Source organism: Lithobates pipiens, unplaced genomic scaffold (genome assembly GCF_037356315.1).
Source record: "Lithobates pipiens isolate NorthernLeopardFrog02 unplaced genomic scaffold, aLitPip1_a1.2 Scaffold_28, whole genome shotgun sequence".
Classification (NCBI taxonomy): Eukaryota; Metazoa; Chordata; class Amphibia; order Anura; family Ranidae; genus Lithobates; species Lithobates pipiens.
The window spans coordinates 48,831,961-48,851,852 of NW_027507789.1; the positions used below are offsets into that span (position 1 = coordinate 48,831,961).

At 43.6% G+C, this 19,892-nt stretch overlaps 1 protein-coding gene across 1 annotated transcript in view; it reads right to left on the minus strand.

Annotated features, from left to right (window-relative positions):
- LOC143935365 (protein-glutamine gamma-glutamyltransferase E-like) overlaps positions 1 to 19,892 on the minus strand; it is a 53,280-nt gene that overhangs the window by 21,136 nt on the left and 12,252 nt on the right. Inside the window, exons 2-8 of the mRNA XM_077459186.1 lie at positions 9,215 to 9,388; positions 6,058 to 6,291; positions 5,855 to 5,973; positions 5,646 to 5,774; positions 2,984 to 3,161; positions 649 to 778; positions 80 to 183 (exon numbers count right to left, since the gene is read on the minus strand). Of these exons, the coding sequence (XP_077315312.1) occupies positions 80 to 183; positions 649 to 778; positions 2,984 to 3,161; positions 5,646 to 5,774; positions 5,855 to 5,973; positions 6,058 to 6,291; positions 9,215 to 9,388 (1,068 nt within the window). The remainder of the gene's footprint in view (positions 1 to 79; positions 184 to 648; positions 779 to 2,983; positions 3,162 to 5,645; positions 5,775 to 5,854; positions 5,974 to 6,057; positions 6,292 to 9,214; positions 9,389 to 19,892) is intronic.

The window sequence follows — 19,892 nt, forward strand, 5'->3', positions numbered from 1 at the left end:
ATATTTTCCATATAGCTAAAAATAACGAGCAGTACAACTGTGAAATAAACAGAAACAATCTCAATCTGAATATTTATACCTTCACTTAACTCCAGTGGTGTTGCATCCATAACCTGCCAACCATTATAGGCTGGGCCTAGATCCTTACGGGTGAACCAGGATTCATTCCAGACATGGAAATTCCTGAAAGGATATGTATAAGAATATTATGTAATATTGAGCGTAAAGTGTATGTAAATCAATTTTCACTATGTATAGCAACATGCCTCTGCATACAGTTTTCTTAAGAAAATTATTTTTTGTAAATCTGTTAAAAATGATTAGCAGCAGTGTTCTAAACATGCCCTGCGATTTGGCTGTGCTACATTGCACTGTAGAGAAATACAAGGTATTATGTGGGTTGCAATGGCAATGAGGAATGATTCTGCAGGACCATGTTTTTCTGCAATTGAACCCACTATCACTGTCAGTACCCATTATGGACTACAATAGCGCAGTACATTTTAATGTACACTAAAGCTTTTGCAATGCATGTATTACCACAGAGCTGAATGGACCTTCAGACAAATGCAGGTTATGGAAGTTATTTTATCTACAGTGAAACATTTTGATTCATCTAGTTTCCATTTCATATACCCTTGTGCTTACCATATCATATCCTGTTCATTGCTTGTTCCATGGCTGTCATAAAGCATATCTAGAAACAGGTTTGCATTCTTGTCATGGGCAGAGTTGAAATTGGTGATGACCCTTGTTGGAATGCCTAAGCATCTCAATACTGCAAATATAAAATAATTGGTGTCAAAAAAAAAAAAAGTAATGGCACCAAAAATAAACACTATGGTTCCCTTGATACAAATGTATAAAACTGAAAGCTAGTGGTAATATGTTGCACTTATTCGGCCTTGTTCTGTAATATTGAAGACCTCTTAACCCTCATCCAAGTGCCTTCTTCAGTTGTATTTAGAGTCCGAAACATACCCTAACATATACAATATAGCCACACTGGTAACTCAATCCTCTTAATCCAGTCACCAGCAAAGGAGGACTTAGTTGTCTTCCTACACCTTAAATAAAAGGGACATTCTTTCAGGAACAATGTGGTGTACTATTTGCAGGGCAGCCATCAGAAATTGTGGGGCCACTTACACAGTTTTAGGCCTGGGCCCCCTGGGCCTGACCGCCAACATTCCCCAGGGCCCTCCCACTGGCTGTCCCATGGAATCCACCCACTGGCCAGCCCATGTCCTTCTTTTTCTCCATCCCATGTTCTCTATCCCAAGTCCTCTTCCTCCTCCTTCAGTCCCATCTCCTCCATCGCATTTCCTCCTCCCCCTCCAGTCCCATCTTCTCCTACCACAGAAGGTGGGAAGTGGGACAGGAAGGGAGCAGGGGGACAGGTGGCATGCAGTGGGTTAGGAGGGGGGAGTGTCACAGGAGAAGAGCAGCATGACAGGAGGGGGCAGTGGGACAGGCGGGGGGGGCAGCAAAACTGGAGGAGGGGGGATTGTCACAGGAGAAGAGCAGCCTGACAGGTGGGAGGGAGCGGGACAGGTGGGGGACCACGGGACAGGTGGGAGGGAGCGGGACAGGTGGGGGACCACGGGACAGGTGGGGGGCAGCAGGACAGGTGGAAGGGAGTGTCACAGGTGGGGGCAGCTGGACAGGTTGGAGGCAGTGTCACAGGTGGGAGGGAGCGGGACAGGTGGGAGGGAGCGGGACAGGTGGGAGGGAGCGGGACAGGTGGGAGGGAGCGGGACAGGTGGGAGGGAGCGGGACAGGTGGGAGGCAGCGGGACAGGTGGGAGGCAGCGGGACAGGTGGAGGCAGCGGGACAGGTGGGAGGGAGTGTCACACACACCTAAGAAAGCACCATTCTTCCCAGCTCTCACCTGTCAGCAGTGCCAGGAGGTGTAGCTGAGCCTGTGTCCCATCTCCACCAGGATCTCCAGCGACAGCTGCAAGAAAGAGTGGGGGGACTTCTCCAACCTGACCTGCTCCTTCATGTGGCCCTCCACTGGCACCAACTGGCCTCACCCACCCCTGCGCACACTAGTACCTGAAAGTAGCAGAGCCTGTCTGACAGCGGGCCCCGACCTGTATGCACAGAAGAGCGGGGGAGCTCCTCCCCCCTGATGTCCTCCTCCATGGGGCCCTCCAACCTGGCAGCTGACCTCACCCTACCCCGCACAGTGCCAGACAGTGGGCCCCAACTCACACACATGGGATCCGCCTACCTCTCCACCCTTTCCTGCATCCTGAAAACCGGTCCGCTGTGACATCAGCTGCCTCCTGTTAAAGATGGCTCGGGTTGTGACCCGTGGTTCGGGGCCCCTTGGATGCCTGGGCCCCTTACTTGTGTACCGGCTGTACCCCCCTGATGGCGGCCCTGACTATTTGGACAGCAGACATCTGAAAAAGGCCATCTACTTCAAACTGATACAACCATCCTTAAACAAGGGCGGCAACTTTGAACACCATTTATTACCTACTTATAACAACCTTGCAATTTTACAATTTATACCTTTAGTTAACTGTAACAATTAGCTCATGTCCCAGCTTCATGGCACCAGTGTGATTGCATCATAAATTTAGAACAAGGTGGTTTCACATACTTTCATAACTTCCATGGTGCTCCTGGAAATCAATGTCTGCCTTGACACATTCCATGGTGATTGGATTAAGGACACTGAGCAACCCTTGTGACTATAAATACTAGTGTATGTTCCTGACACTCATTGGAACTGAGTAAGCCACTTGGATTATTATTATACAGGATTTATATATCGTCAACAGTTTGTGCAACGCTTTACAAAGTAGAGGGGGGACAGTACAATTACAATATAGTTCAAAACAGAAGGGACGGGAGGGCCCCAGGACTCAATGTCAAGGACTATTAAAGATAATTTATTTTGTCTCAAGCTGTATTTATTAGATTAAATAAAGCATGCTGCAATTAAAACTGTATGTAGATGTCTTCTTACCTGTGCAGAGTAATCCACCATATACCCAGCATTGTCCATATTTCACAGGCTTAAAACCCTTATAATACCAATCTTTTAGGATTACAGAGCTTCCATTCCAGCTGGTGGGACAGATCCCATCGTCATAGAACCCGCTCCAGTTTTCCACAAGAACCCCATTTTCATCTTTACTGTTCAACTTGCAGATACAGTATGTGAAAAACAGAGAGAGGCCAGTTAGATAAACTCTCAAGTTATTTAGAAAACTATGGTTTTCATAGGTAATGTTAAGGTGCATTTAGACATTAGCCAAGCAGACAGGCAAGTAGCAAGAAGAGCTTCCAGTTATTTTTTGTGTTTTTGTTTTTTAACAATGCTTAGACCCCTTTCACACTGAAGGCACTTTTCAGGCGGTTTAGCGCTAAAAAATAGTGCCTGTAAAGCACCTAAAAAGTGGCTCTCAAGCCACCCTAGTGTGAAATCCTGAGTGCTTTCACACTGGGACGGTGGGCTTGTAGGACAGGAAAAAAAGTCCTGCAAGCAGCATCTTTGGGGCCGTTTGCCCTGCCCATTGAAATGAATGGGTGTTAATTGAACAAGTTAGAAGTTGATTGACTACCATGCACAGCTTCACCAGATTTGGCACTCTCCAGTTTTAGTAAATCAACCCCAGAGTCCGTATTCCCACTTTATAGACTTTCCTAGCCAACTTAATTTTCTAAATCCAGCCAAAACTTTTTTAGTTTTGGATACAGTGGGGAAGGATTAGAACTACGTTGTGGATTTTATTGCTATCTGAATTTTCATTACAAAGATTTCTCCTCACTTACTAGAACATTAGACAGATTTTACTGCTACAAGGCGGCAGCTGTGAGCTAGATCACATATAGATACGTGATTTGGCATTTCTGCCTGCAGGGGGTGAGTGCATGCCACCAGCGCGCCTCTTCAGCTATGAAAATTCACAGCAGTAGTCGATCTGCCGGGCACTTGATATCCGCTGGCACCTGGCAATCATCATGCAAAGTATGAAAACAAAGCAGAGTTCTGTTCTGTGTTTCTGCAAAGTAGAGACTCAAATCCATCTCTTCCCCTAGTAAAAGCAGCATGTATAGTAAACAAAAACACTGTCTAGGCATACATTTAACTCTTTGATCGCCCTGGATGTTTAACCCTTTCCCAGCCAGTGTCATTAGTACAGTGACAGTACATATTTTAAGCACTGATCACTGTATTAGTGTCACTGGTTTCCACAAATTTGTCAAAAGTGTCAGTTAGTTTTAATGCATGACCATGCAATTGTCAGTTAAATGGGGGGGGCTACATTTTCAGGAGGTCAAGTGGTTGAACTTGCTTTTAAACATTACTTCAGCTGGATGCTATAATTGTAATTTTACTATTGATAGGCGATGGTTTAAAAGCCGTTACAGGTTACCACTTTAGATTTACAGAGGAGGTCTAGTGCTAGAAGTACTGTCCATGAGTCGACATTTTCAGCAATACCCCATGTAAAATAGGTGATCGCAGCTTGTGTGCGTGCGGGATCAAAGCATTCGTCCGCCTTTGCGCGCTAGCATGGAGGGGATGGGGGCACAAAACACTTTTTGTTGGTTAATAATTTATATTTATTTTGTTATACTTTTACACTGTTGCTTTAATTCTATATTCCTTGTGACAGCAATAAATGTAATAAAAAAATATAAATAATAATTAAAGCAACTGTAAATATAACAAATAAAATAGGAATGTGACAGGTACTCTTTATGGAAGGATCTGGAGTCTATAAGACCCCAAATCCTTCCTTTGCACTTGAAAACATTCAAAATGCCAAGATCGCCAATAAGAGGATGGTGAACCGCAAGTGATGTCATGTCATCGCTTCCAGTTTACCATAGCGGCAACCTGATCAAAGCCAATCCTGGCTTTCTTTGAGTTTCCCACTAGCCGACTAACGTGCTGACGTGCTGACTAGTAGCCCGGGTCTCCCGTTGCAAGCTGCGGAAGACGGTGTAATAACTCAGCGGCTGGTTAGCTGCTCCGGTTCTTATTACAAGAGAGCCGACCATTGCCTCTAAAAAAACAGTACCGGGATGATGCCTGTGGCTGCAGGCATCACTTCCGGTAAAACCACTTGAAGTTAATTGACATACTGGGTACGTGATTTGGCAGCAAGAGGCTAAACTGTATCTGAGCACCTGAGACTGAAAATGGCATGAAATAATTTTTAATACTTAACCAGTTGGCGCAGAGCGCATGCAAATATGCGGCCTTTCGGCGGCTGGGCTTTGGCACCGAACAGCTGCATGTTTGCATCCGATAGCGCCAACAGCGCTGTGCTGAGAGCGTTCTCCTTGTGCACTTCCGGCACAGTGACCGGCAGCTCACGGAGAGTTCCCAATTGCTACTTGCGATCTGGACTTTTCCGACTTTGTTGCAGCCAATCACGGCAATCACTTGGCCATAAGCCCTACCCACCTCTTGGCATAGCAAACCCCTTAAAGGGCGCCAAGGGTTCAAAACAGACTCACCTCTAGCCATATCTCCATGCTTTATTTTGTAGAGAAATCACTTTGAAATACACCCCCTAGTATTTCTAGCCACAGCCATCTTGGCCAGTCCTGACTTCTTGTTTAGTTACATCATGTCTATGTGCAAATGATGTGTAATGTAGGTTAAAACTCACCGTTCCATGGACTACCCTGCATACATAGAGCGGATCATTTCTTTGGGAAACATCCAAAACTGGGTCTTTTTTGTAGTTAACACTCTTGTCCATTATAGTAAGACAAATCTCAAGCATGCTCCTGTCAAACTAACATAGTACAGTTACCAGCTACCGTTTCAGTTTTACACCAATGTAAGCCATGAAGATTTATATTATACTCTAAATACCTGATTATAGCTCCAAGACAGAGGTGAGATGCTATGTTCACTTCCCACAAATATCACTCCCTTTTCATTCAGAACATATTCTTGTCTTTCACTCTCATCAGGTAAAAATACATCATCCTCTGGAAATTAGGAAAAAACATAAACACCAACTATTCATTAACATACCGATAAAATGGTTTAAAAACGTGCTGCATGTTTTATACCTCGAATCCAAGGGTTAAAGAGGAGATACAGTCCACAAATGGGCTGTGGCCTGCCAGAGTTTCCAGTAATACTCATAATGTAATGTCCAATCACAGCATCCGAAGGGCTGTTTATAGCCACACTAATGCTATTATTGCTGTTGGATAGCAAGATCGCACTCCATGAGCTCTTATTTCCAGCCCCAAACAGAGGAATCACTGCTTTTGTTCTGTAGCTCTCTGATGGAGAAGGACCTAGAGGAGAGGGAACATCAGACATTTTAGTTAAATACACAAGTGTATGTAGCGGTACCCCAGTAAGGGCGGCTTGTAGTTGTGGTCCGTCTGTCACCCTACCCAGACAGACACACTATTTTCAGTCACTCCCAGACAGAAAACAGTCAATGCGCTTTTTTTGTATTTTTATTGAGGGGATTAAACTTGTATGAGGATAGGGTAGATATGAGATGCCCAGTTGATTGCAGAAAATGTAGGGACTAAACTATATACATCTCCAGTACATACAACTTCCTCCAGCACAGACTCAACTCTTGATCTCTCTCTCTCCAGCACTTTATTTGGCTCTTGATCTCACTCTCCAGGACCAGCTAGTGCTGATATACAGGCCTGACACTGCCCTCACCAGTCCCAAAGCAAATGCCCTTTGCAGGCAGGGACTTCAGGCCCCTATGGTGTAGCAAAAATATGGTTAGTCCCTATGCTGGCTGTCCACGTGGCTACTGATTCCAGCACCACCTCTTCAGGTCCTGCCAGTCCTCCTGGCTGCAGCTGCCTCCCTCCACTTCTCGTGCCATCACAGTCCACTCCACTGGCTCTGCACCCATCCCAGACTGCAATCTCCCAGTCCTCACAGGCGTACCTCCCCAGTGCTTCCTGACTGTGTTAATCACCAGCCCTCGGTGTGTCTTGAGAGGGTCCTGACCGCACCCAAGCTCACACCCAAGGTCACTCCAGACCGGGGAGCTCCCTCAAAGGCCACGACAGCCTAGCACTCCATCAACAGCTTCCACCCAAACTACTCCTCCCCAGCTGGGCTGACCCCGAGTATTTGAGGAGGCCTGCCCCCTGCCAATCCAGATTGGGGATTGGTCAGGGCTCATCAGAACACTCCAGGCAGCTCCATCTCTCCTGTCTCCTTTCCTTTCCAGATTGCAGAAATTATTGAAAAGATGTGGGAGGTCTCAGTGATGCTTCCTGTGAGTCACCCAGCTCTGCCTGAGTTACTCCCAACCCAGACCAAACAAACAGACAGGCTTGGCTGCCAGCCAAGCCTGACATTTGCCTATACTAACAAAAACCACTTACTGACAAGTAAAGTGAAGAATATTGATTATCTTGGGACACTGGCACCTGAAAGTGGGTGGGATATATTAGGCAGCAAGTGAATATGTTGTCCCTGAAGTTTATGTGTTGAAAATAGAAAAAAATGGGCAAATGTAAGAATTTGAGAGATATTGACACAAGCCTAATTGTAATGACTAAACCACTGGGATGGTCAGGACCTACCAAAAATGGTCCAAGGAAGGAAAACTTACTAACAGGCAACAGGGTCATGGTTGGTCAAGGCTTATTAATGCACAGGGGGAGCGAAGACTGGCCCATGTAGTCCAATCCGATAGAAGAGCTACTAACGCTAATTGCTGATAAAATTATTGCTGGTTCCTATGGAAAGGTGTCAGAAATTTGCACCCCACCTCGCAACTTGTAAGACTCAAAGGATCTGCTACTGGTGCCGGATACCACAGCATACCTTCAGAGGTCTAATGGAGTCCATGCCTCAACAGGTAAGGGCTGGTTTAGTGGCAAAGGGGGCCCCAACTAAATATAAGGTGGGTGGTCATAATCTTAAGGCTGATCAGTGTAAAGTTTTTAATTTGGACCAACTCTTAAAAGGGAAGAATGATATTTTTTCTATTCATACTTACCTAGGTGAATGCAGCTGATGCTGCATATGTCCCCCGCCACCTCTTTACTGAGAACCGAGCCATCGAACACCGCCGATGTCTCGGTTCTCTCACCTCTCCCGAGTGGAGAGCTGCTGACTGTCAGTCAGCATCTCTCCTGCTCTGCTCCTCCACACTCATTGGAGTACTGAGCCGCTGAGACTGCCATCAGTCAAGGCAGCTAGTGGATTCAGACTTTGGAAGTCAACTGATCCTGGTGACATCAGCAGAGAGTAGACTTCAGACTACTCTCTGCTGAAAACGGGTCAAAGGAGTGCGAAACGAATTGCACTCCTGTGACCCTTAGGAGAAGCCACGCTTAAAAAGCTCAGGCTGGACTTCTCCTTCAAGGGCTTATTTAGAATTACAGTTGAGTTGCAGTGCATGCCACATAAGGTATGCAGTAAACCAGCCAAACATGACCCATTCAAGTGTACAATGCATTGGCAATTACGCGTAAAACAGGTGCCTGTCAAATGTCTCTGAAAATCTTTTGACACAAGTGTTAAGGGTGCCTTAGGGTAAGTACATACAGAAGAGCACTGAGAAATCTTGCCCATTGAAACATTGAGATATGAGCATGTTTGGTCAAGGTGACCTTTTTTGTTGTGTCAAACACTTTGGAATAAGAATTTGCAGGATGCACCTTATGTCTCAAACTGTGTCCATATTTTGCTCATTTATTGAATCCTATGATGGGCAAACCCCTGTTTCTGGTCTCTAGAGAAAGGAACTGTGTGAAGCTTGTTAGAACTACTACCACTTCTAGTCCATCAAAGAGATTGGTAAGTCGAGTAAGGTCCCCCTTAGGTTAACGTCCCCAGCTCAGTCCTCCTCACATCATAGTCCATGTCAGACTCCAACCTTACATCGAACTGCAGCACTAATGATTTGTCATTAAGGCCTAAGCCGGAATGGTGGTTATGGGGGTAGGACTGTTGAAAAGAAAAAGAAGCCAATTGCCGTAATTCTGTTTAGGGGTACCCAATCACAAAAGATACCCAATCGCATGGAAGGGAAATTTATAAAACTCTATTTTGCTTGCCCATGATCAGATGGTGGAAGTCGGCAGAGCTTCAACTCATACACCAAGCTCGGTGGAAAATTCCCCTGCAAAGTGAACAGCCCTTTTGTCTTTAGTAAATCAACCACATTATCTATATAAATGGTTGTTGGTATTTTTGGTATTTTATAGTATGATAATATTGACTTACCAATATCAAAGGTAAATATGATATTTTCTCCTGACTGAAGAGCTCGGTTAAAGTTGAATGTCATGGTGAATGGTTGTCCTCGTCTGAAGATTGGGTCACTAGAGTCATAAGCATTGGTGTGATGATTTGGTTTATTAGCAGGGAGATAAGAGTCATAGCTGATGACCTGTAAGTCTAAAAGATAAAGATAACAAATTAAAAAAAAAAACCTGCAATTTTTATCATGACTGCAACATTATTGCGGACACATCCGACACTTTTGACACTATTTTGGGACCATTGTGATTTATGCAGCAATCAGTGCTATAAAAATGCACTGATTAATGTGTAAATTAAACTGGCAGGGAAGGGGTTAACCGATCTGACACCCTGCAACACGATCTAGGTAAAGAGTCTCTGACGGAGACTCTTTACCATGTGATCAGCCATGTCCAGTCACGGCTGATCACAGTGTAAACAGGAAGAGCTGGTGATCGGCTTTTCCTCACTTGCGCCTGTCAGACACGAGTAGAGGAGAACCGATCGGCTGCTCCTCTGATAGGGGGGTCTGTGCTGATCCATTATCAGCGCAGCCCCCTACCAAGGATGCCCACACTGGACCACCTGGGACACCACTAGGACCACCAGGGATGCCACTTGGACCACCAGGGATGCCAATCAGTGCCCATATTGGATGCCAATTCCCATAATAGATACAAATCACTGCCCACAATGGGCATCACTGATTGGCAGGCATTATTGTTTGGCATCGATTGGCATCCAGTGACATACATTACAGTACATCCGTGCCACCTATCAGTGCCCATCCATGCCGCCTATAAGTGCCCACCTGTGCCACATATCAATGCCACCTATCAGTGCCCCATCAGTGCCGCATATTAGTGCCCATCAGTGCCCATCAATGCCACCTCATCAGTGCCACCTCATTGGTGCCACCTCGTCAGTGCCCATCAGTGCCGCCTTATCAGTGCCCGTCATTGCAGCCCCATCAGTAAAGGAGAAAACTTACTTATTTACAAAGTTTTGTAAATCAAACAAAAAAAAATGTTTTTTCAAAATTTTTGGTCTTTTTTTTATTTGTTTAGCAGAAAATAAAAATCCCAGAGGTGGTCAAATACCACCAAAAGAAAGCTCTATTTGTGAGAACAAAATTATAAAAATTTAGTTTGGGTACAGTGTAGCAAGACCGCGCAATTGTCATTCAATGTGCGACATCGATGAAAGCTGAAAATTGGTCTGGGCAGTAGGGTGTATAAGTGCCCTGTATTTAAGTATTTTTATTTCGTTTTCCACATTTACAAAAAACAGTAAAAAATATTTCTTATACATACTATTACAAATCACTTTGTTTAGCATTCATGTTATTTCCACATTATCAACATTCATAAAAAAATAAGGGATAAGAAAGTTCACATTGGGTACCCGACCGGATCGATCCTTAATAAAAAAAAAAAAAATGGGGGAGGGGGAAAAAATCCCCCCTCCCTGTGCCCCCCTCCCCCTGCCACCAATTCCCCCCCCCCCCCCTTGAAAAAAAAAAGGCATGGGTTATGGAGACATCCAGCGACAGACCCCTAGACGCTCCCCCCCATCCCCCGTAATTCCCAAATAAGTTGAGGACTTTCTAAATTCCAGCCAGTTCCTCCAAGTATCCTGGAATCTTGTTCCTACCCCCCTTTGAAGATGTATTAGTTCTTCCATAATCCTCATTCTATCCATTTCCCTGAACCATTCTCCTACCCCTGGTATTTCCTTTACTTTCCAATATCTCGGAATCAATGCTTTCGCTGCATTCAGCAAAAATGGGGTAAGTGCTGTCCTATATTTTTCCCTAGGGCCCTCGGTCGCATGGAACAAGCATTTCCAGGGATCCAGTTCTATTTCTGTCCCATCAATCTCTTTAATTAGGCCCAGCACTTCTTCCCAGTATGACTGAATTAAGCTACATTGCCACCATATATGGGCATGAGTTCCCTCCTTCCCACATTCTCTCCAACATAAGGGTGATAGGTCATGATTCATTTTATGCATTTTAGATGGGACATAATACCACTTAATCATTAATTTATAATTAATTTCTTTTGTCCTTGTATCCATTGAAGTGGAATGGATATAGTCCATGACTTTCCCTTTCAATTTTTCCGAAATTGATTGATTCAGTTCGCCTTCCCATCTCCCCAGAGATGACATAGCCTCATCCTCCATCAAAGTTATTAAGATCCTATATATTTTAGAGATCCCCTGTCTACCCAATCCCCCTCAGTCAATCAGTTTTTCCCAGGGATTTAGGCTATCTCCTAAGCGGAGAGGTTTAGGGAGGGACTCTACAAAGTGTTGGAGTTGTCTATACCCCCATCCGTCCCACGGTGTTCTACCATATTTCTCTCGTAACTCCGCTAGAGAACACAAGCTATTTACTTTTATCACGTCCCTTAATCTCAGTTGGTCCTTATGGGTCCATTTTAAGAACATTTTATTTTCTTTCCCCGGGGGAAAATAATTATTTCCTGACAGGGGCATTAGGGGGCTATTATTTTGTCCTACTGTACCTTTAAGTACCTTATCCCATGTTCTTAATGTTTCTCCCTCTCCTAAATAGAATTAAACAAGATCTCAAAGAATATCCAGCACATAGACTGTCATGGTTCGGTAGGATAAGTGTAATTAAAATGATGATCCTCCCAAATACCTTATATATCTTCCAAAGTCTCCCGATTAATGTCCCAAAGGCTTATTTTAAAATTATTAAATCCTTGATCCAGAAATTTATATGGAATAGAAGAGGAAGTATTTCCTATAAGACAATGAGTAGACCTAAGGAAAAGGGAGGGATATCCCTTCCAGACTTTCAAAAATACCATATAGCAGCGGTAGTGAGGATAATTTTGGATTGGGTTTACAATGCCCCATATAAAAAATGGGTATTACTGGAAGATAACATGAGTAAAGTTGTCCTGAATCAGACCATCTGGATTCCAATGAAGTTCAGAGGTCTCCCTAGAGGAATATCCCCGATTACAATGGAAACTATAAGTGCCCTGTATTAAAGTGATTAAACACTAGGGGGCGATCAAGGGGTTGTGTCCTAGGGAGTGATTCTAACTGTGGGGGAGAAGGGCTACCACTGACATGACATCAATCACTGCTCCCGATGACGGGGCAGTAGATCTCGGTCATGTCCCTAGGCAGAACAGGGAAACGCCTTGTATACATAGGCATCTCCCCTTTCTGCCGCTCTGTGACACGATCACGGGCCCCCGACAGACATAGAGTCCGTTTGACCCACAGGCGTGGTCACTGAGGAAACCCACAATTCTGCGATTTTAAGGGGACGTAACTGTACAGCCATTTTCCCAGCCGTGCCAGTGTGCCGACGTACATCGTTGTGCGCTGGTCGGCATGTGGTTAATCAATCAGAATTCATATTTTATGGTTGTGTCTAGTGTGTACAGTCTAAAGGTAGAATCTTTTTAACCCCTTGATGCCATCGCCTAATCGAAAGGAGAAGTTGGGAGTTTTCAGATCACGTGGCCACCGTGACAGCCAATCACGCCAGTCACATGACATTAAGCCCTGTCCCTGGCATCATAAACCACTTTAAGGGCCAAGGGGTGCCGGCGATAAGAGTTTAAAGTAATTCATTACTTAAAAATGCCACTAAAGAAGACCTGAATTCCAAATGTGAATATCTGCAATGTTCTAGGGAAAATTTTTCTTTTGCCTAAGCACTATCCTGAAAAATTCACCTTTTGTTTTGATTCATGAAGTGCATTTTCTCAGTGCCTAGGATTTCTGTGTCTACAGCTTCATAGTTGTATATCTGAAAACCTCCCAGCTTTTGGATTTGAGAACTAGGGACACATTAGGAAGATCTCCACCTGTGGAGTAGTGCACCAAGGCAAAATGTGGATGTATTTAAATTATGCTAAATAATGGGCATGGCTTAAAAATTGCTCCCACTCCCTTTTCTCACTACCTGGTTCCCTGTACACACTGCTCCCCCTTCCCTGTACACACTGCCCCCCCTTCCCTGTACACACAGCCCCCCTTCCCTGTACACACTGCCCCCCCTTCCCTGTACACACTGCCCCCCCTTCCCTGTACACACTGCCCCCCTTTCCGTGTACACACTGCCCCCCTTTCCCTGTACACACTGCTCCCCCCCTCTGTACACATCTCTGTACACATTGCCCCCTTCCCTGTACACACTGCCCCCCCTTCCCTGTACACACTGCCCCCCCTTCCCTGTACACACTGCTCCCCCTTCCCTGTACACACTGCTCCCCCTTCCCTGTACACATTGCCCCCCTTCCCTGTACACACTCCCCTCCCTTCCCTGTACACACTGCCCCCCCTTCCCTGTACACACTGCCCCCCCCCTTCCCTGTACACACTGCCCCCCCCTTCCCTGTACACACTGCCCCCCCGTGCTGTAATAAAGTTTGCGCCTGAGACTCTGTAATGTTTTAGCTCATAGAATCTTCACAGCCTGCTCCAATCTCTTAGGGCATCGTTTCCTTTATGGGAAGATTGCTAAATGGCAATCTGAATGAAACTCTTTTCATTATATAAGCATCCTGCATCACACAAATATTCAAATCTTAATCTTCTCTGCACTGTCAAGACTGGCTATAGCTGCTGTCAATCAAATCTTGTGAGGTGGAAGTGTGGAGACGAGGCCAAGCCAGGCTGCGTGTGTATTTGGAAACCCGTAACCCGGCTTGGGAGCAGGCCCACATGTGTGCTGCCATAGCAAGGGGCTTGCTATGGGGTCACACAAAGAAGAGAAGGAGCAGAGAGTGCCAGCAGGGGACCTGAGAAGAGGAGGTAAGGGGCCTGTGTCATACCATAGCACAGAGTAGGTAAGGACAAACATCTTTATTATTTTAATTTAAAAAAAAATTTACTTTGTACTCATTTAAAAAAAAAAAAAGAGCAAAAACGGATAAATCTCTTCAAAGAATATGTAAACCTTGCAAAACAACCCATTTGGCTTACAGGAGTTGTAAAGGCAGGTTCGTTTTTTATCTTCATGCATTCTATTCATTAAGATAAAAAAAAACTTGTGTGTAGCAGCACCCCCCCTAATTACCTAACTGAGCCCCATCTCTCTCCAGCGATGTCCACGATCCCCTCAGCCATCCGGGACACTCCTCCTGATTGGCTGAGACAGAGCAGCGGCACCATTGGCTCCCGCAGCTGTCAATCAAAGTCAGTCAGCCAATCTGGGGAGGGGGCGGTCAGGTTGCTTTCTGTCTGAATGGATACATGGAGCTCTGACTCAGCTTGGGTGCCCCCTGTAGCAAGCTGAGGGAGGGGCCAGGAGCAGCAAAGAGGGACCCGAGAGGAGGAGGATCCAGGCTTTTCTGTGCAAAACCAACTGCACAGAGCAAGTATAACATGTTTGTAATAAAAAAAAGAAAAAATTTGCCTTTGGAATCACTCCAATATAAATAAAAGGCAAAACACTTGAGTATAGATATAAACAAACAAAAAAACAAAAAACACCATTATCAACACTTTTTACCCTTTTTTATAAGTGACCACATAAGCTCTGTTTTCAGCTCAATAGGAGGTTGGAGAGGAGAAATGTCAGTACACTGAACTTTGGGGTGGGGGGGGGGGTCAGGACAAGTCTGTTCATTGGAGGAGAGCGGGTTGAGTTCTCAACATAGCTAGAGAACTAACCACGGTGTGTTCTCCTGCTTAGTGTGGTCAGTTTTTAATTGGAAAGCAGATGGACTGGCAGGACAATCAGGGATTTCACACAAAGGAAGCAATACAAAGAGAACATGAATACTTTTTCACACACGTGCATGGCACAGCAGGCACATATCAGGAATATGAAAATTTGGGTTTTTATATCCTTTAAATGTATATTGATAAGTTTCACAAAACATATGTAAGGTATATCACATACTCACAGTACACATTATCGATGAGTTGGAAACTTTGTGTCAGGAAAATCAGATATATCGCATATAATTTGGAAGCTGATTCATCACTAAAGTAAGACGTCATGTTCTGATCTGATGTAATTTATAAATGTATACTATGTGGATTAATGGCATGCCTCATGTTCCATCATGTATGTTTAGGCTCTGGTATAACAACCACAATAATAATCTTCAATAATAATATTTAGCAATAATAATAATAATAATAAAGTTCTATTTTCCCGTTGTAGCATGACAGGGTGTTCAGAGACACTAGCAATAATAACATACTGTATAATGAGCCCGAATAAATACATGTTTGGATTAGTTGGGGCTAGTTTCCTATCTATGCATGTCAGGAACATGCACAAAATCGCATGATTTTCTGACATGCAAAGAAAAGCACTGCTTAGCAGACACGCGGTGGGTACCCCAATTAAAGTCTTGTATGGAGTTGGGCTTAAAAATGCATTTTTTGTGATTTAAATTTTTTTTATTAAAACAAACCTTGTGATAAAAAGCAAGGTCTGCTTGATACAACAGGGCCTCACCCCATAACAAAAAATGGCCACATTGAAGTGAAAAGAAAACGCTATGGGGAAAAAGATTTGTAAATATGTTTACTACCTTACCCAAGCTACAGCAAAGCTGAGGGTGAGGTCACCAACCTTTGGTATTCTGGGAATGCAGAATATCCAGCACAGTACATAATCATTCCCAGAGACATCACTCAAAGACTCATTACATGATCCTCACCTAGGTACTGTGGGAAGAAGCTAGTGGGTGTTGTGCAGAAATTTTAGGTAGGTGTGAAGAAATGTGTAAAGCAGGCATGTTCAAAGTCTGGCCTGAGGGTCAATTGTAACTTTGCGCAGCCTCCTTCTTAATCAAGCAGAATAGCTTAAAAAAACAACTATGGCCCATCTTCCAGGCTTGAACCCTGCACAGAAGTCCAAAAATTGGGAATCTAATACTGAACTTTATTGAAGTCTATAGGGGTTATTTGGTATAATAATTTCTAGACATTTTCAAGGCTAATTTCAAGGAATTGTCAACAAAGGGCATAAAGAGCTGAGCAGGCCAAAGGGGGAAAATACCATTCCAAAACTAAAAAAAAAAAATATAAAAAAAAAAAAAACATACAGAGAGGTAAGTGTCCACTTTTTAATGCGACTTGGAGGGTGACATGGGGAAAACAGAAATCCTTTCAATAACATGCTTGGAAGATGCCTTTATGCTAGCTACCATATTTAATCGGTGTATAACACACATTTTTTCCCTTTAAAATCAGGGGAAAAGCGTGGGTGCGTGTTTTACGCCGATCCCCGCCGATCTCCGCTGACTGTGAGCAGAGATGAGCGAGCGCCACCGACATACAGAAAGCCGAGTTTACTCTCGCATGTCCTGCCCCTGATATATACTCAGCCCTTCTGTATGCCGCCGGCGCTCGCTCATCTACGATTACAGTCAGCAGAGATGGGCGGGACTGCGAGAGGAGTCGAGTCTAGCCGAGTAAACTCGGCTTTCTGTATGTCGCCGGTACTTGCTCATCTCCGCTCACAGTCAGTGGAGATCGGCGCCAATTTTAAATAATCAGCAGCTGCAAAGAGATTGGCAAGGCTGCAAAGGCACTGGGCAAGGCTGCAGATGGACACTGGGCAAGACTGCAATGATAGGCAAGGCTGCAGATGGACACTGATAAGGCTGCATTGATGGGAATTTAAATGTAAGTTTTTTTCCTTAAAATTCCCTCCTAAACTTGGGGTGTGTGTTATACGCCGATAAATATGGTATATGTGGTTGGCACATGACAGTGCGTTTTTCACAGACAACATCAGTGACTACGTATTTTTGCAACAAACTTTTGGATATGTAACCCTAACTGATTTTTTAACTTTTACTTCTAGCTTGTCTTAAGTGCAGCAGCAACCCTAATGTGAGGCAGTAAAAGGCTTTTTTTTAAGTACATTTTTACTAATAAATGAAAAGCACCACAATCAATATGTATATATTAAAAAACATCTAAATCCTATAAAATATATAAGAGAAAGTCTAAATAAATTTCCATAATAAAAACTTCATAAAAAAATATCCCAGATGGTGCAAAGTGGTGTCTCTAGATTGAACATATACAATATATATATATATATATATATATATATATATATATATATATATATATATACATATATATATATATACACACACATATATATATATATATATATATATATATATATATATATATCATATAATATGCAGCACCCCATACACTGATGGCCGCTCACCTTAGGACCACGACCCCCTGAACCATCAGGATGGTCAAACAAGCATTCCCATGAAGGGGATCAATCGTTTCCCAATGGTCTGGGTGGATCCGAGGCAGCCAATTCCTCCGTGGGATCGTGGATATCAATATAAAAGCAAAAATACAAGAATTTGGTGCTCTCCGTTATATAATAATTTATTCAATAAATTTAAAGCCGCTTAGCACAAACCACACTGACAAAGTCCTGCCCAGGAAGTAACGTGTATGTGGAAGGAGCCACGCATGACGTCATCCGCTATGATCTTACTGGATTATATGTTTATACACACAGGGCCGTCTTTAATATTGATTGGGCCCTGGGAAAAAAAATTCTTGGGCCCCCCCATGTAATTTCACTCTCCACCTGCTCTGAGACATACAATAAATAGTAGACTTAATCAGTTTACTGTATCAGATTAGGCAGCAATTGCGATTGGTTGCCAGCGGTTACAGCATACCATTACTGCTTACTGACGCTTACTGATTACTTACTAGAGGTTACAGCAAATTATTTCTGCTTCTTAATTGGTTGCTAGAGATTACTGTACAGTAATACTGCTCACTGATTGGTCGCTAGAGGTTACAGCACATCATCTCCTCACTGCAGGGGGGCATCATATACATATGAATACCACCTTCATTTACATATCAATGTCGCCGGCCGCAGCTATTTACTTAGTAATGCCGCCACTATTTACATATGAATGATGGTTATTTACATGTAAACACATTATCTACAGGTGAGTCATCTGTACACAACAATATGGCAGAGCTGGGCAGCATTAGTACCAGCACTTCGCACTGAGATATTGGGACACAGCACAGGACTAAAATTCAAGGGACAAGGGAATTTAAACTGGGATAGTTGGCAAGTATGAGACAGCTCTTGTAGGCCCCACAACAATGACAGGGCCCAGGGAAGCTGCCCTTTTGCCCTACCTTAAAGACGGCCCTGTATACACAGAGCGCTTGTTTGTGTACTTGTGACAAGTGGCAGAATTGTAAGTGCTTTTACATTTATTGAATAAATGATTATATAACAGAGATTCTATTTTCTTTTATATTGATATCCAGGACCCCACAGAGAAATTGTCTGCCTCGGATCTACTCAGACCATTGGGAGACTATTAGATCCTTTCATGGGAATGTTTGTTTGACCATCCTGTTCCTTCGGGGGGGTCATGGCCCTAAGGTGAGCGGCCATCTGTGTGTATGGTGGAGGTGCTGCATATTATATAACACCTGCATGTTCAATCTAGAGACACTACCTCTTTTTATAGAAATGTATTTGGACTTCCTCTTACATATTTTATAAGATTTATATGTTTTTTAATATATGAATATTTCTTGCACTGCACTATTTTAATTTATCAGCTTATTTGAAGGTGTTGTGCACTTGGCCTTGAGTGTCCTGCTGCAATTATTAGACTTTACTGAAGATTGTTTGGGCTAATTATTTTTAGTTTATATTTTTACTGCTACGCTTGATTTTGTATCCATCGGTAATAGGTCTGAATTGACCAACACAATGGCAGCCACAACACATCTGGAAACTACAAAAAAAGTTTATTCTTAAAAAAAATAAAGCTAAAGTCCTCTATTTTGTAGACATTTACCAGTGGCACAACTATTTAATAGTAGATTGAAAAACTTATTTTTTTTGCAGTACCACATTGCACTGCCAAACTTTTGATAAAATGTGAAAACACTTCAAAAACACAAACTCACATTTCCCCAACCCGTTCACATCATTGTATCCCTGATTATTCCAAAAGTAATCCAAACACAGACTTCAAGGTATGTGTATGATAGAAATTGGCTAACTCTGCTATAATACACTTTACTTTCTGCTCCTCAAGAGTGCATAGCAACCACTGTAAGCCCCTGTACACACGGTCAGACATTCCGACGGAAAATGTCCGATCGGACAGTGTTGTTGGATAATCCGACCGTGTGTGGGCTCCATCGGACTTTATCCATCAGAATGTCCGACCGACAAAGTTTGAGAGCTGGATATAAAATTTTCCGACAACATGATCCGATTGGACTTTGTCCGATCGTTTGTAGAGAATTCTGATCGGACACGCATGCTTAGATCAAATTACGAGACCAAAGCTATTGGCTACTAGCCTCAACGTAGTTCAGTCGTAACGCATGAACTTCGGGCAGGATTAACGTGCTTAAAATGTCAGTTTTGCCCAGGTTGCTCTATCATTTTGCCCGTCGCCCTTCCATCCCCCCAGCTTAAACTTAGACGGTTTTTAAAATTTATATGGGCTGACAGATCTCACCGCCTTGCCAGTTCAGTAGTATTTGCACCTCGAGCTCGGGGAGGTCTGGGAGCTCCGGATATCGTAAAATATTATCATGCTACCCATTTACGAATTATTACCTCTTGGTCCTCTCTTAACGCCACGAGTCAGTGGGCTGCCAT